The following is a 17,856-nucleotide window of genomic DNA, read 5'->3' as shown; positions in this document are numbered from 1 at the left end:
GAGCCCCCAGCCAACGTGTGTTGGGTATGTAGTGTGAACAAGAAATACATTTTTGTTGTTTTAAGTTACTGAAATTCAGGAAATATTTGTTACTGCAACATAATGCATCATGTCCTGATTGATAGGCTCATGCACAATTGTAGAAATACAAATCAAAATAATAGTATTCCAGTTTTTACCCATAGTATTGACAAAAATAAAAGTTCATAATAGCCAATGCTGACAAGGTGTTTCTGAAATAGACACTTCCATTTATTGTTGGCATAGCATCTCCTGAGATTGTCATAATTAACAAATTTTTGATACTCATGTATTTAAGTATCTTTTTTCCCTATTATAAACAATTCTGTGATAAACATCCATGTGGCAAATTTCTGTTGCTAAATGGTACATTTCGCTTAGGTATTTTTATTTGTTTCTGTCCAGTTACAGTTTTTGCTCTCTTTCACTCAGCATAATCACCTGGGCAAATTCCAGAATTTTTAATACAGACCTTGAAAATCTGTGCATTGTGTAGGTGTCTGTGTGTGCTGGTACCTGGATTACTTTTCTCACTTTTTCTGTTTCCATTAACACTTTTAGTGCACTCCCTCTGTGGTGTTTTTCTTCCCTACAGACATCCCATAGTTGAAGGGATAACAGGATTGCTGTACTTGTAGCTAAATTGATTTGCACATCCTTAGCTCTTTCCTTACAGAATATTCCTAGGAGTAGGATTTCTAGCTCAACTTCTGTTAAATAACTCTTAGTTGTAAAAAAAAAAATACAATTACCTTTTGTTACTTCCTTTATGGGGTCACAGTAACACTTATCCAGTGGTTAATTTGAGTATTTGAACAAGGAAGAGGGGGGCCTCCAGAGACTTAAGAAAAACTATCAGTACATCTTCAAATAACATAAATATAAAAGTATTGTATCCAAAATTTTGTTTCTGCTGCAATATATAAAGAGCTTGGAAACCATCACTCCCAAACTTAAAGAAAAAACTGAACAAACTGAAACACCAAGTTTCTAGGACAAACCACCACCACCTTAATGTGTGGAGAAACAGACAAATTCAGAATCATAGTTGAGATTTGCTTACCTAAAGTAGAATCCACTGGAGCCATAAACTGGTAGGAACACTTGAAAGGTAATTTTGATAAATTGCTATAAGCTGAGTGTGGACCAGTGGGAGAGTTAGGTATTCTGTATGTCATAGTCTTAGATGGGTTTTTGTGGGTAAACCTTAGATAGCTTTTGTGGATTTGACCTTCAGGAAAACAATTCAGTTCTCATAGTGAAGAGCCAAGAAATGTCCCCTCATAGATATAGCAAGAGAGGAAGAGTACCATCTGGAATATATTCACAGAATGCTCCATTAAACTTACTTACTCTGAATGGGAAAAGTCTAGAAGAGCATTACCTCACCTGGGGAAAGGCATTTTTTTTTCAGTTCTTGCCCCATCTAACTTTCCTGTTTTGACATGGGAGGAAAAAAGGTAAGAAACACTTGTGAGGTAACAGACCAGATAAAAATACATAATCCTTGCTCACTGTAGACTTCCTATCTGACATAAAAGGGGAAAAAAATCTGAGAAACATTTGTGAAGGTCACAGTTAGGGACAAAAACTCACTACAACACTGAGACCTAATAATAGAACTATGGATTGTTTCCCATTTCCTCCACACCTTTCAATAAGGCTCATGTATAATAACAGCAGATTAAGCTGAAGGAAGTTACATCTTAGACTTTATTTAAGAAAAGTTTCTACCCTCATTGGCTGGTACGCAGTACTAGTATCCTGTAATTCTGGAGTGAGAAAGAAATTCAAAGGGTCACCTGTCTCACAGCTCCAGGAAGCAAGATACATACATTGTTTTTAAATGGTTTTCTGCTTTTTCTATCATGTGTCCAAAGTTGAATATGGTATGCTCTCTCACAATAATTTAATATTTTCCTCTCACACCTTCATTAGGCAGTCCATTTCTACAGTTGATCTAAGTGAAAGGGCCAAGAAGCAATGAGGCAGTCCATTTTTCATCTATCTCTCTCTTGGTTCAATATGTCAATTTCTGACGTTATGGAGACAAAACAGCTATGCTATATTCAGCTGATCATAGCCCTCTTACTTACAGCTACTCATTCTCTCCTCAGTTTTATTTTACTCCTATAAAAATCCGTTCTCTTTTAATCTCATTCATAGGTCCTTCACATCATTTTAATCAAAATATTTTAGGGCTTTCTATAGCAACATTTCCCAGGATCATTAGATGAGGTTAAAAATGGGATACCCATTAACATCCTGCTGACCTACTGTTCAATGGGATAAAATTTTGGAAACACGGTTCATTGATGTTTGCACATTCCTCTTGAAATATTAAGATAAAAGGGGTGCCTGGCTGGCTCAGTTGGTAAAGCATGTGACTCTTGATCTTGAGGTCACGGGTTCAAGCCCTAAATTGAGCATAGGGCTTACTTTGGCATATTTTTTAAATATTAAGATAAAAGCTAAATGTGATATCCTTGTTAAGTACATCATTTATATCACATATAGTATAAAGAAGCCTTCCCAGTTGCAGCAAGGTCATATTACTGTAAAAAAAAAAGTCTCTAAGGAAACACAAAGATAACAGGGGATACAAATCAGAAAAAAATTTAGCCTCTGACATATATAGCTACAGCAAGCAGTATAATATACACAGTCTAACTTCTCTATCCATATAAACATAAAACCTCACACTAAAGGCCTATTTATATCAGTTTCCTTAACTCATATTGTCTTTTAACCAAACTTTCGAGGCATACCAAAAGCCAAAAAACAAAAACAAAAACAAACAAACAAAAAACACTCTATCAAGAAATAGAGCAAAAACCAGATTTAGACATGGTAGAAATTTTGGAATTTTCATACCAAGATTGTAAAACAACTATGGTTAATATGCTAAGTGCTCTAATGGGAAAAGTAGAAAATATTAAAAAATGTATGGGTAATATAAGCACAGAGATAGAAACCCTAAGAAAAATTCAGAAGTTAATGCTAGAAATAAAAAACAGTGCAAAAGAAATGAAAACTGTCTTTGTTGGGTTCTACAGTAGACTGTACATGTCTGACAATAGAATCAATGTCCTTTAGAAAATGTCAGTAGAATCTTCCAAAAGAGAATACAAAGAGATAAAGGAGGAAAAAGACTGAACAGAATATCCATGAGCTAGGGGACAATTACAAAAGAGGTAATATACATGCATTAGAAATACCAGAACAAGAGAAAAGAAAGGAACAGAGGAACTATTTGAAGTAATAGTGGTGGAGAACTTTCCAAAAGTAATTGCACAGTCCAAACCACAGGTCTAGGAAGCTTAGAACACAATAATCAAGATAAAACCCAGAAAATACATACTTGTGCATATCATATTCAAGTGGAAGACTATCTGGGAACCTGGGTGGCTCAGTCAGTTAAGCGTCTGACTATTTATGCTCAGGTCCCAATCTTAGGGTCATGGGGTTGAGCCTCACATCAGGCTCTGCACTGGGTATAGAGCCTGCTTAAGATTCTCCCTCTCCAGGTATTATGCTTAGTGAAATAAGTCAATCGGAGAAAGACAACTATCATATGATCTCCCTGATATGAAAAAGTGGAGATGCAATGTCAGGGGGTTGGGGGGGTAGGAAAAGAAAAAAATGAAAGAAGGTGGGATTGGGAGGGAGACAAACCATAAAAGACTCAATCTCAAAACACAGACTAAGGGTTGCTGGGGGGAGGGGGGAAGGGAGAGGGTGGTGGGGATATGGACATTGGGGAGGGTATGTGCTATGATGAGTGCTGTGAAATGTGTAAACCTGGTGATTCACAGACCTGTACCCCTGGGGATAAAAATGCATTATATGTTCAAATAAATAAATTAATTAATTTAATTTAAAAAAAAAAGATTCTTGCTCTCCCTCTCCCTCTACTCCTCCTCCCCTACTAGGGCAGAATATCAAAGACAAAGAGAAAATATTGAAAAAAATCCAGAGAAACAGATCACATTACTAATAGAGGGGCAGGGTAAGAATTTCATCAGATTTCTCTTCAGAAACCTTGCAAGCAAGAAGAGGGTGGAGTGAAATATTTAAAGTGTTGAAGGAAGAAAAAAAGCACCAACATAGAATTCTGTATCAAGCAAAATTATTCTTCCAATATGAAGGAAAAATAAGGACATTTTCAGACAAAAAAAGATAGAGAATTTGTCCCCTGTAGACCTGTGCTGCAGGGGATTGTAATCAAAATTCTTCAGAAGAAAGGGAAATAGTATAGGTCAGAAACTCAGAAACTCTCTTAGTTTTAAAAAGAGTATTGGAGAAGGAATAAATTAAGGTAAAATGAAATCTCTTTTTATTCTTAATTGATTTAACAGATAATAAATTGTTCAAAATAATATCAACAGTATCTGTGGTGATTACAGCTTATTAGATAAGTGAAATGAATGACAGCAATGTTATAAGGGATGAGAGGGAGGAATTGGAAATACTCTATTATAATGTACATGTACTACCTGTGAAGTAGTATGGTGTTATTTGAAAGTGAACGTGGATATATTGTAAATGTATATTGCAAACCTAGGGTAACGACTAAAACAAAATAAAAACAGAAATATCATTGATACGCTAAGAGAGAAGATGATAAAATGTACAATTTAAAATAGGAAAGGCTGAAAAAGAGGAAAAAGAAAGAAAAGGCAACATAGAAAACAGTAACAAATGTAGTTATTAATCCAACTATATCAATGATCACTTTAAACATCAATGGTCTAAATGCACCAATTGAAAGAGATTATCACTAAGCATGATTAGGTCCCTAGCCTTCGGTACTGCCTCTTGTTCTTGTGAAATAAGTCAAGCGGAGAAAGACAACTATCATATGATCTCCCTGATATGAGGGAGTGGTGATGCAACATGGGGGCTTAAGTGGGTAGGAGAAGAATCCATGAAACAAGATGGGATAGGGAGGGAGACAAACCATAAGTGACTCTTAATCTCACAAAACAAACTGTAGGTTGCTGGGGGGAGGGGGGTTGGGAGAAGGGGGGAAGGTTATGGACATTGGGGAGGGTATGTGCTTTTGGGTAAATTGGAAGGGGAGATGAACCATGAGAGACTATGGACTCTGAAAAACAGTCTGAGGGGTTTGAAGTGGCGGGGGGGGTGGGAGGTTGGGGTACCAGGTGGTGGGTATTATAGAGGGCACAGCTTGCATGGAGCACTGGGTGTGGTGAAAAAATAATGAATACTGTTTTTCTGAAAATAAGTAAATTGGAAAAAAAAAAGAAAGAGATTATCAGGGTAAGTTGAAAAAATAAGATCCTATTTACATGTAGTCTAAAGGAAACACACTTTAAATATAAAGATATGGATAGATTAAAAATAAAGGGATGGAGAAAGAAATACCATGCTAACATTAAACAAATGAAAGCTGGAGTAGATCTATTAATTTCAGACAAAGCAGAATTCAGAGCATGAAACATTGCCAGGATAGGGGGGTATTACATAGTGACAAGAAGCTCAATTCTCAGAGAAGACATAACAATACTGCATATGCACCTAACAACGGAGTGCAGAAATACATGAGGCAAAACTGATAGAACTGCAAGGAAAAATAGACAAATCCACTATTACAGTTGAAGACTTCAATACCCCTGTTTCAGTAATTGACAGATTCAGTAGGTATAAAATCAGTAAAAACTATTTCAAATTGAACAGCACCATCAATAAAAAGGATCTAATTAACATTTATAAAATACTTCATCCAAAACAGCTGAATACATTCTTCTCAAGCTTACATGGACATTCACCAAGGTAGACCATATCCTAGGACATAAAACACCTTAAAATTTTTTAAAAGAATAGATATCAAACTATGCTCTCAGATCATAATAAAATTAAATTAGAAATCAATTACAGAAAAATAACTGGAAAACCCTAAAATACCTGGAGATTAACCAACACACTTCTGAATAACATCCAGGTTAAAGAACTCTCAAGGGAAACTAAAATATTTTGAAAAAAATTTTATGAAAATATTATTTGTCAAAATTGTGGGATGCAGGAAAACAGTGTTTAGAGAGAAATTTATAGTACTGAATGAATATATTTTTAAAAAATAAAAGATCTAAACATCAATAATCGAAACTTCCACCTTAGATAACTAAAGAAAGAAGATCAAATTAAAGCCAAAGTAATCAGAAGGAAAAAATACTAAAACTTAGAGCAGAAATCAATTATATGAAAATAGGAAGCCAATGGAGAAATTCAGTAAAGCAAAAAAAGTTGCTTCTCTAAAAGATTAATAACATTTGTAAGTCACTAGGCAATTTAAGTAAAAAGGGAAAAACACAAATTGCTAATACGAGAAATGTTTCTACAGACATTAAGAGGATAATAAAGGAATAGTATGAGCAACCTTATCCAAATATTGATAGCATAGAAGAAGTGCAACAATTCCTTAAAAGACATAATTTATCAAAACCAACACAAGTATAAATAGGTAATCTGCATAAACCTATAACTATTAAAGAAGTTGAATCAATGCTTAACAACCTTCCAAAAGAAAGAGCACTAGGCTCAGGTTCACTGATGAATCCTACAAAACATTTAAGGAATTAATCATACCAATTTTATCTAACCTCTCAAAGAAAATAGAAGCTGAGGAACTAATTCCCTCCCAAAATTCTGAGACTGGTATTACCCTAATACTAAAACCAGACAACTATCATCACAAAATGAGAAAAATGTAGACCAATATATTTCAGGCAGATAGGTGTAAAGACCCTCACAAAATATTAGCCAATAAACCCCAGCAATGTATAAAAAGAATATACACTACAACCTAATAGAATGTATTTCAAGTATTCAAGACAGTTCAACTTTTGAAAATCAATTAATGTAATCAATCACACCAAAGGTTAAAGAAGAAAAATGATATGATCATGTCAACAGAGCAGATAAAGCATTTGGCAAAATTCCACACCCATTCATGATAAAAACTCGAAAAACTAGGAATAGAAGAGAATTCTTTAAACTTAATAAGAAGCATCTACAAGAAATTTACAACTAACATTAGAGTAAGATGCTTTCTGCTAAGATCAGGAACAAGGAAAGGATATCCCCACTCACCATTCTTGTTTAACATAGCACTTGAAGTCCTAATTAATGCCATGAGAGAAAAAAAGGAAATAAAGGTATACAGATAGGAAAGGAAGAATTAAAACTGTAGTTGTTCACAGATGACATGACTATCTTTGTAGAAAATCTCAAATAATCAACAAAAAAGCCTGAAACTAACGAGCAATGATAACAATTTTGCAGGATACCCAATTAATATAAAAATTTCAATTTTTTTCATATACCAGCAATGAAAATTTGGAATTTGAAATTAAAAACACAATACCATTTATATTAGCACCAAAGTGAAATATTTAGGTATAAATCTACAAAAATATGTACAAAATCTATGTGAGGAAAACTGTAAACCACCAATAAAAGAAGTCAAAGATCTAAATAAGTGGAAAGATATTCCATCAGCATGAATGGGGAGGCTCAATATTTTCAATGTTAGTTCCCAAATTAATCTATAGATTCAATGCAATCCCACTAAAAATCCCTACAAGTTATTTTGTGGGTATCAGCAAACTGATTCTAAGGTTTATATGGAAAGGCAAAAGACCAAGAATAGCAAATACAATACTGAAGGAGAAAAAAGGCAGAGGACAGACATTACCTAACTTCAGTAATGTTCATAAAGCTACAGTGATCTAGACAGCATGGTATTGCTGAAAGAAAAGACCAGTAGATCAATACAACAGAAGAAAGAGGCCAGAAATAGATTCACACAAATATAATCAACTAGTTGTTGACAAAAGAATAAAGATAATTCAGTGGGAAAACTACACTCTTTTCTATGAATAGTGATGAAACAACTGGTCACCTACATGCAAAAAAAAATGAATCTAGACACAAATCTTAGCTCTTTCAAAAATATTAACTCAAGAGGGATCACAGAGGAAAATATAAAATGAAAACTATAAAACTCCTAGAAGCTGATCTAGATGACCCTGAGTTTCATGATGACTTTTTAGATACAACACAAAAAGTGTAATCCATGAATTACTGGTCCAAAGCAAGATATATGCCACTGTGACGGTTCACATGCATGTTTGTGGAAAGTGGGGCATGGGGCTGGGGGCAGAGCTGTAGTTATGATGAATCACCACAGCTGCTTCTATATCACAGGCTTAATAATTGGAGGTTATTTGATTCTAAGATTTAGATTTCAGGAGCAAGGCAGGGTAACACAGATGCTAGTGCAGTCACTGGATATGGAACCATGGCTGCTGCAATCTGTTAGACTGGAATTAATTATAGGATGAATTAAATACTGCTTAGTAGTTAGACATAGATTAGTATCCTTTAATCTCTTTTTTTCCTTGCTTTCTGATTTTAAAGATGAAACTTAACCTATCAGAGCTTGTTTCCTTACCTGTTACGTGAAGATGGTTGTAATATATTTTGATAATATTCCATATTGCTCACTATTGTAAGTTAATGCACATAAAGATCTTAAAATAGGGTCTTTCTCAGTTCAAGAAATGTTAATGAGTAATAGTGACTCTTCTTTTTTTTTTAAGATTTTATTTATTTATTTGACAGAGATCACAAGTAGACAGAGAGGCAGGCAGAGAGAGACAGAGAAGCAGGCTCCCTGCTGAGCAGAGAGCCTGATGTGGGACTCCATCCCAGGACCCTGGGCTCATGACCTGAGCCAAAGGCAGAGGCTTTAACCCACTGAGTCACCCAGGTGCCCCCCCTTTTTTTTAAATAATGACTGTTCTTTAAATGAATTCACAATAAATTGTTCAACAAGTATTTAAAAGTCTTACAGCAAAATCTGTCAGCTATTGGTAGACTCAACCCTCTTTCAGAAAGATCTTGGAATCAGGGGTGCCTGGGTGGCTCAGTGGGTTAAGCCACTGCCTTTGGCTCAGGTCATGATCCCAGGGTCCTGGGATCGAGTCCTGCATTGGGCTCTCTGCTCAGCGGGGAGCCTGCTTCCTCCTCTCTCTCTCTGCCTGCCTCTCTGCCTACTTGTGATCTCTCTCTGTCAAATAAATAAATAAATTCTTTAAAAAAAAGATCTTGGAATCAAAATCTAGAATTATCAAAGAAGTTTGTGTTGGTGTGATTTTGAATATAACTGTAAACTTTAAGGATAAGAAATTGTGTAAGAAACTATAAGTAAATGTAGCCTCCACAAGAACAGAGATTTCTTTCATTTGTGTTTCTACTGTATCTCCAGTGCCTAGGATAAAAAAGGTATTCATATGTATTTCTGGAATGAATGAAAGGCACCAGAGAATTTAAGAAAGTGAAAGAACAGTTCAAGGAGGCAAGGAGATTCACACACACCCACAGATCCCAGCAGAGCTCAGACTCCCTTCTTTAAGGCTGGCATTCACCCAAGAGTGTATGCTGTGGAATAAAGAAAAAAAATGATCCACAGTTCAGCTAAAGCCATTTAATCAGCACAGCAAAAGTAGCCCTCCTCTGATAATTGACATCCATTGTCAGTCCAGATATTGTATAGAATCATTTCCAGATGGTTCTTTATCACTTAAATATTGCACAGTTGTAATAAGTATTTAAATATAAGTGAAACCTAAAGGAAAATATATGAACATTCACGGTAAGAATATAGTTCCTTTTCATCATCAAAGTCATCAGTGATTTTCAGCAAATGGCGACTTTCTCTAAGATGAACCTAAAAGGCCATTGCAAAAGTCTCTTTTCTTTAGAAAACAGAGACAGGGGATTGCTGGAGAGGGTGGTTATAGGGGTAAGAGATGAGCCCCCAAATTGATCTTCCCAGGGGGTTAGGGCCAAGTAAAGTAAATCAAGGGGAATGGAATTTCAAGAAAAGATGGTGAGTAAATTTAGTTCCTACTGTTACTGTAACACATTACCATATTCTTGGCGGCTTAAAATAACACAAATATATTAGCTTACAGCCTTGGATGTTGGGAACACAAAACGGACCTCACTGGTCTGAATTGAAGGTGATGGTCAGGCTTCATTTCTCTAAGGGATCCTGGGCAGAATCTGCTTCCTTGCCTATTCCAGCTTCTGGATCATTGAGGGACATTTATTCCGCCTATCATAGTGAAAGTGCCAGCACTTCACCTGGGCCCCAGCAGGTTCATGCTCAACCACAGTCGTGCTTAAACGCGTTGCTCTGTTTGCCCCGTGGATCACAGAAAGGAAGGGCTCAAGACTACAGGAAGGATGTAGGGGTAAAGGAATCCGAAGATTCAAGAACCCGCAAGCTCTGTCCTGGGGAAGTAGGTACATGATGGGGCCTTCTTCCAAAGAATGGCTGGGGAAACTAGACAGGCGTGTATGGCAGGAGGCTGAGATCCAAGCTGGTTCTAACCCCTGCCCACATCTCCACACGGCCAAAGATCATGAGAGCTTGGATGTGACTGCGAGAGAAGACTTAATAGGACAGTTGAAGAGGAGCTAGGAACCGCCCGACCCCTGGCCATAGGGGCAACAGACAGGAAAGAGCCTAGGACCCAGGGCGGGTCCTGACAGGAAAAAAGGCCCTCCTTCTTGGGCAACTGTGGGGACTGCAAAACGGCAAAGCATGCTACCAGTTTAAATGAGCAGGGAAACAGCCGCGTGGCAGAAAGAATGGGCGCAGAGCAGGGGTTGGTTTTCTCAGGGTCAAGGTGTAGGTCTGCCTTCCTTTAGAAAAGGCTTGGTGGTGAGGCCTCCGTGGGGGTCCTCCCCGCCCTCCTCCCTTCGGTGGCCCCGCGAAGCGATGAAGGAAGAAAGTGAGAGGGCCATGCACCCCAGAACCTCCGGGGTAGTCGGGCCTTAGGCCGCCTCTCCTCGCAGCCTGCTGTCCTGACAGCCCCTGGCCCACCCGCCTCCAATTAGGGTGGTGGACGGAAGTGGGGATAGGGAGGCGGACAGACACTGAGCAGCCTGGGGGTTCTCACACACCGAGGGGCGGTTGATATCCATCCGCCGCTGTTCGCCACACACCTTCCCTCCCCGCCGCCCCCGACCTCTGGATCCCAGCCCCCACCGCCAACCGTCCCCGGGTCCCATAGGTTGCAGTGCCAGCAACGAGGGGGTGGTCGCCCGCGGAGGTCTGCAGAGGCGGGCTGCCGTGAGCCCGCCCCTTAGGCTCGGGCTCCTCCTGGCCCCGCCCCCTCTGGGTCGGAACTAGGGTGGGCCGGGGAGGGGGCGTCGAGCCCGTTCGCGCCGTATCCCTCCGCCCCCCTTCCCGACACCCTCGCCGCGAGCGTTTCGTGCCGCATCCTGCGCAGCCCCTGCCCAGTTTGGTGCAGCAGCGCGGGGGGCGGGACGCCTCTTTGCGATTCTGGCCGCACGCAAGGCGGTGGGAATCCGAGTGCAGAGCTCCGAGAGGAGGGGGAGGCCGACGACTTGCACCTTGAGCCTGTGAGGGCAAGTGGGGGTGTCTTGGGGGGAGGCGGGGGACCCCCACTGTCGCCCGGCTTACAGGCTGTCCGGACCCCAGACCCTGACAGCCTGGCAAGGAGGAAGCGACCCTGTCGTAGCTGGTCCCTGAGAGAGGTGCGCAACGCCGCGGGACCCCTGGCGAGGAGAGGCGGCGACTGGCCTGGGTCGGGTCCGGGGCACGGGGGCTGGCCGGAGAGGCTTCCTCGGATCCTCTGGAGGCGAACTGCGCCCGCCACTCCGCGGCCAGCTTTCCAGGCGCCCGCGACCCGCCGTCGACGGTGTCTGTGCTGGCAGGGAGCTGTGGCGGCGGCGGGGGCGGGGGAAGGGTGCTGCGGTAGAAATGGCGGAGCGGCAGCTTGGGTGGGGGGCACCCAGGGAGGCCGCCGGGGCGGGCGGGTGGGTGCGTCGGAGCTCTGTGCCCAGTTGGCGGGAGCGGGTTGCCGGTGGTGTCGGCTGCTTCGGGCCCTGATTCTGGAAAGGGGGCCTGTTGGGCCCCGCGCCCTGGGTGCTGTCCCTTCCCACAGGCGCCTTTTTAATGCCAAAGTCTTTTCTCTGCGTGTTAGCTCTGGCGATTTCATCCCGTAGGGTGCATCCATACAGGAAAGGCTTGAGAAAAAGGAGGAGCAGGACAATGGCCTGGATTTCTGGAGGTGTGTTGGGCTGGGGGGGGGGGATGGGCAGCAGCCGTGAGTGGAGACCCAAACGGGGTGGGGTGACTGCGACCACAACAGGTCAGGCAACCAGGAGTACCTTCTAAAATTCCCCGTTTGTATTAGCTTTCCAAGCACTTCCCTTTCCTTCCTCCCTCACCTCCGCCCAGAATTCCAGGCAGGAAAAGGTGGGCTAGGAGGTGAGGGTGAGACGCAAGTCATAATTACAGGTGCCACTGCACAACCTGTTTTCTAGAATATGCGGGAACCCTTCCCCCAATTTATGCTGCGCAAGTCAGTGGGATGTGGTGCACCTAGTGGTGAATCCTTAGAATTGGAGAAAGGAGCAATGTGAAGAGTGTGACGTCAAGAGATGTCGATGCCTGGAACTCTGAAATAGACCTTATGTAAAATGAGAATATTCTACCAAGAGGACTCTAAATGTTTGAAAAACAAATAATATGTGGACTTCCATCCTTGGTGTTTAAGCGTCCACCCAGTACCCAGGTGCTACCATGGTCTCCTGACCCTCATGCTTTTTCATCTGTTTGCCCATAGGCCTGATTTAAAGCTGCTCACTTCTGCAGGGAAGGAAAGGAGGAGGAGACCGGCTCAAATCTCTGGAGGTTTGTGTGAAGGACAAAAATACTGGGGATAGTTGCAGAGGAAGATCATAGCAGGTATCTTTGATCCACTTGGGTGTGTTTGATCCATCTGTCCTACTCTGCCAGAATTGCACACTGCCACAGCATCCCTTGTCCATTTCCTGCAGGAGATATTGGGAACATTGGGGTAGGTGTGGATTGGATTGTGAATGCGAGGAGAAGACCCGGAAGCAGGGACCATGAGACAGGAAAAATTAGACAAATTAGGTCTTTAAAGAGACATTTTTATATTGGGGTTCAGTGTGTCTGTCTGTCAACCAAGCATCAGACTTCATTTTCTCCTGTATGTTTATTTCTTCATAGGACAGCCTGCTCTCTGCTATAGGGCTTAATATCACTGAAACAAAGCAAGGAGGGAGAAATTGCACCGTGCAGGTTGGTATGAGAGTGGGTACAAATTTTGGTGGGGAAGTGGAGATCAACACTGGTCCAGGGGAGATTAGGGTCTAGTCTAGGGGCTCTTCAGCCTTTCCCACTTTCCCACTAACCTCACACCTGTTTTGTAGTAGGCAAAGTAACATGGCAACTCTGGGGGGTAATGTGTGATGTAAAATGAGGGTGACAGACTTTCTGATAGTTAAGTTGTCCCACTAAGCATTCAAGGTCCAGGCTCTGTGAATCTCTGCATGGGGTGATGCAGTTGGAAGAGATTTAAAGCACCATATCATTCTCTTTCCGTAGATCCACTTCCAGTGGCATCTCTGGTGGAGCTGGAATTGCTGCTGATCACCACCCTCAACAGGTCTGCACCCACCATCTCCCAGCTTGGTTGTGCCTCTTCTGCACTTTGTGACACTGACTGAGGCTAGGCTTTGGAAGGAGATTGATTACTGGACTGGTGGTTGACTCTAACATTTGTTTCCAACTATACCACTTGAATCACTGAAAGATCACAGTGTGAAGATAGATCTTAGGTAGAGGCTGAGACCGGGTTGGTGTTACTTGACTGGGCTTCCTCTGTAACTCATACCATGACTGGGGCTGAGATTGAACCTGCTGCCCAAGCAAAGCCTGAAAAGAAGGCTGGAGAAGAGGTTGGGGGTGGGGCTGAAAGAGAGAATGAAGTCCCGTTGGTGGTCAGACCCAAGGTTAGGACCCAGGCACAGGTAATGCCTGGGGCAAGGCCCAAAACTGAGACAAAGTCTATGCCTGGGGCAAGGCCCAAAACTGAATCCCAGGCTGTGGCTGGGGCAAGGCCCAAAACTGAGTCCCAGGCAGTGGCTGGGGCAAGGCCCAAAACTGAGTCCCAGGCAAATGCTGGGGCAAGGCCCAAAACCGAGTCCCAGGCAAATGCTGGGGCAAGGCCGAAAGCTGAAGCGAGGGCAATCGGGGGAGCACGTCCTAAGACTGAGGCCAAGGCAATCCCTGGGACAAGGCCCAAGGATGAAGCCCAAGCTTGGGCCCAGACTGAGTTTGGGGCTGAGGCAATGTCGCAAACAGAAGGTTTGACCCAGACTAATGCTGTAGCTTGGCCACTGGTCAGTACTGAATCTGGGTCAGTTGCTAAACCTATGGTCCTGCCTATGGATAGGGAGCTGGTCAGTGTGGACACTGAGACATTTCCTGGCACCCAGGTCCAAACAGGAATCCAGCCCTGGTTTGGATCAGGGGAGGAAGCTAATACGGGGTCTTGGTGCTATCCCAGACCCCGGGCCAGAGAGGAGGCCTCTAACGAGTCTGGATTCTGGTCAGCAGATGAGACCTCTACAATGTCTTCTTTCTGGGCTGGAGAAGAGGCCAGTATCAGATCATGGCCCAGGGAGGAGGCCAGTACCAGGTCCAGACACAGGGCTAAACATCAGCCTAACCCCAGGTCCAGGCCCAGATCCAAGCAAGATCCCTATATTGATTCTTGGTCTGGGTCTGAAGAGGAGTCTGGCAATCCATTTTGCTTGTGGGCTGGAGAAAACACCAATAACTTGTTCAGGCCCAGAGTTAAGGATGAGGCAAATATGAGGTCCAAGCTCCGGAAAAAGAGAGAGGACTTTTTTGAGTCTGAGTCTGAAGATGAGTACTATAAAGAGTCCTGGTTTTTGCCTGGAGAAGAGGGCAATAATAGATTCAGAACCAGAGACAAGGAAGAGCCTAATACTATCTTGAAGCCCAGGGCCCAGAAAGATGTTAATAACAGTGGTAGGGTCAAACAAGAACCCAGGTTTGAAGAGGAAGTCATTATTGGGTCCTGGTTCTGGGCAGAGAAGGAGGCGGGTATGGAGGCTGGGGCTTCTGCCATCTGTGAATCCACACCAGGGTCCGAGGAGGGGGCCATTGGTGGATCCTTGTTCTGGACTGAAGAAAAGTCTAGTTTGGGGGCTGTGGCCAGAGAAGAGCCCAGACCAGAGTCTGAAGAAGAGGCCATATTTGGGTCCTGGTTCTGGGATAGAGATGAGGCCTGCTTTGACCTAAATCCCAGTCCTGTGTACAAGGCCAATTCCAGATTCAGAGATTCAGCTGAGGAGGAACTTAAGGCATCATCCAGGCCCCAAACCTGGGAAGAGGTCACTGTTGAATTCAAACCTGGCTTTTGTCATGGGGTTGGCTTCCCATCCCCAAGCTCCTTTAGAATTCCTGAAGAAGCAGCATCTGTATTCTCTGAAATGTTTGAGGGAAAGCCCAAGAATGCAGAATTTACCCCAGAAGGAGAAGACCAGGAATCTTTGCTTCAATCTGAACAGGTTGAATCTGAATTCCCATTTCAGTATGATCCATCCTACAGGTCAGTCAGGGAAATTCGGGAGCATCTTAAGGCCAGGGAGAGTGCAGAGGCTGAGAGTTGGTCCTGCAGCTGCATACAGTGTGAGCTTAAAATTGGTACTGAAGAGTTTGAAGAACTCCTCCTATTAATGGACAAAATCCGAGATCCTTTTATTCATGAAATATCTAAAATCGCAATGGGTATGAGAAGTGCTTCTCAATTTACCCGAGATTTCATTCGGGATTCAGGTGTTGTCTCACTTATTGAAACCCTGCTCAATTATCCTTCCTCCCGAGTTAGGACAAGTTTTTTGGAAAATATGATTCACATGGCTCCACCTTATCCAAATCTCAACATGATTGAGACATTCATATGCCAAGTGTGTGAGGAAACCCTTGCTCATAGTGTGGGTTCCCCTGAGCAGCTGCTTGGATTAAGGATGCTTAGACATCTCACAATAACTACTGACTACCACACACTGGTTGCCAACTATATGTCTGGATTTCTTTCCTTATTAACCACAGGCAATGCAAGAACAAAGTTCCACGTTCTGAAAATGCTATTGAATTTGTCTGAAAATGCTATTGTGGCAAAAAAACTATTCAGTGCCAAAGCTCTGTCAATATTTGTGGGTCTCTTTAACATAGAAGAGACAAATGATAATATTCAAATTGTTATTAAGATGTTTCAAAATATCAGTAATATTATAAAAAATGGAACTATGTCCTTAATTGACGATGATTTCAATCTTGAGCCGCTTATTTCTGCATTCCATGAATTTGAAAAGCTTGCTAAGGAACTACAAGTCCAAATAGACAATCAAAATGATCCTGAGGTGGGACAACAAAGTTAATATGAATAACCACCTGCCTTTGATCAGCCTTATGTTCCCAAAGAGCCCTGAGTAGTGCTTTGGTTTTCAGAGTCTGGTTTTATGTTGTAACTTATATTTTAATGCTGATGTTAACTTCGTCCAATTCTTGATTTGAGCTGGATCATTTTGTGGATGCCAAATGAATATTAGAGCTGAAAACATATTTGTTGATATTTGTCTTGCTGTCCAGATTGCAATATTTTCAGTATCGAGCTTCTGATGAACTAAGTCACCTGTGTATGCTACCCTGCTATTTGTTGTTTAAACATGTGGTTCTCTATTCAAGTCTGTGTTTTCAATAAAGGTCTATGTGGAAATTGGCAGAAGTGACCCTTCAATTTGAAACCGGATACAGATACATTGTGCACATGTACAAATAGAGATAATTAGTATGACAAACACCTTTATTGAAAAATCCCATATCTGGAGTTTAAGGAGAGATTTCTGCAGGCTGTGGTATTTAAGCAATGTTTCAACAAAGAAGGACCTCCTTAAACTTATCGCTAAAGTGTAGGATAAGACAGACCATTAAGTCATTCTTCAAAGTGAGGTATGGTGATGTGAAGAAAATTGATTAGAAAAGTGCTGCAGTCTGAGCAGCATGGTTTTACCCTTTCTGTCTGAATGAGGTAAAATTTAGTGAGGGATGCAGCTGGAATGAGGCAAGCTTGAAAAGCTAAGTCAGCAAGATCTGCACATTTTTCAACTGATACTGTTGTTGCTCCAGTGCCACCTAAAGAGTGAAAGAGTAGGACAGCACACAAAAGGAGTCAGGAATAAGATTTCCTTTGTGATGATCCTCGTCCAAAGAAAGTAGTAAGGAAATACCATGCAGCATTTAAAAATCTACTGGGGGGCACCTGGGTGGCTCAGTGGGTTAAAGCCTCTGCCTTCGGCTCAGGTCATGGTCTCAGGGTCCTGGGATCAAGCCCCACATCAGGCTCTCTGCTTGGCGGGGAGCCTGCTTCCTCCTCTCTCCCTGCCTGCCTCTCTGGCTACTTGTAATCTGTCTATCAAATAAATAAATAAATAAAATCTTAAAAAAGCTATTGGCATGTAATGACACTGATGATGTTATGTCTAGTGAAACAGTGATTATGGAAAATTAGATTCCATTTTAAAATCTTGTGTGCAAATAGACACAATTTTTATGTAATTTCAATATGCCTAAGAAATTTCATATGCACTATCATCTAGAGTAAAACAGCATATTAATAAAATTTTCAGAGAAGCACTTGGGACATACAAAAATTACTAAGGGCTTTTTAAAAAATATGTTCATATCTAGTGCCTCAAGTTATAGGTGAACATATTGGAAAGGATACAAGTCCATAAAAGATTGAGCTATAAATGTTAAATGTTTAGAGATAAAAACATTTAGAAAAGTTGAAAAGGAATGTTTCCCTTTAGAGTGACAATAACATTCCAGGAATAGTGATGATTGCACAGCATTATGAATATGCTTAATGC

The 17,856-nt window shown here is 41.7% G+C and overlaps 1 protein-coding gene across 9 annotated transcripts in view; it reads left to right on the top strand.

Annotated features, from left to right (window-relative positions):
- The window catches only part of LOC122897383 (G-protein coupled receptor-associated sorting protein 2-like), a 148,838-nt gene extending 132,132 nt beyond the window's left edge, over positions 1 to 16,706 (top strand). For 4 of the 9 annotated variants that reach the window (XM_044235601.1, XM_044235600.1, XM_044235599.1 and 1 more), the window contains 3 exons: positions 12,711 to 12,778; positions 13,121 to 13,192; positions 13,499 to 16,706. In XM_044235601.1, coding sequence (XP_044091536.1) covers positions 13,789 to 16,365 — 2,577 coding nt within the window. In that variant the 5' untranslated portion in view covers positions 12,711 to 12,778; positions 13,121 to 13,192; positions 13,499 to 13,788 and the 3' untranslated portion in view covers positions 16,366 to 16,706. Of the gene's footprint in view, positions 1 to 11,277; positions 11,482 to 11,560; positions 11,617 to 11,765; positions 11,783 to 12,065; positions 12,153 to 12,710; positions 12,779 to 13,120; positions 13,193 to 13,498 lie in introns of those variants that run through there. The other 5 variants (XM_044235597.1, XM_044235594.1, XM_044235593.1 and 2 more) reach the window with 5 other exon arrangements.
- Positions 16,707 to 17,856: the final 1,150 nt, after the last annotated feature.

This window comes from Neovison vison, chromosome X (genome assembly GCF_020171115.1).
Source record: "Neovison vison isolate M4711 chromosome X, ASM_NN_V1, whole genome shotgun sequence".
In the NCBI taxonomy this organism is placed as follows: Eukaryota; Metazoa; Chordata; class Mammalia; order Carnivora; family Mustelidae; genus Neogale; species Neogale vison.
This window is presented reverse-complemented; position numbering and strand designations above follow the sequence as displayed.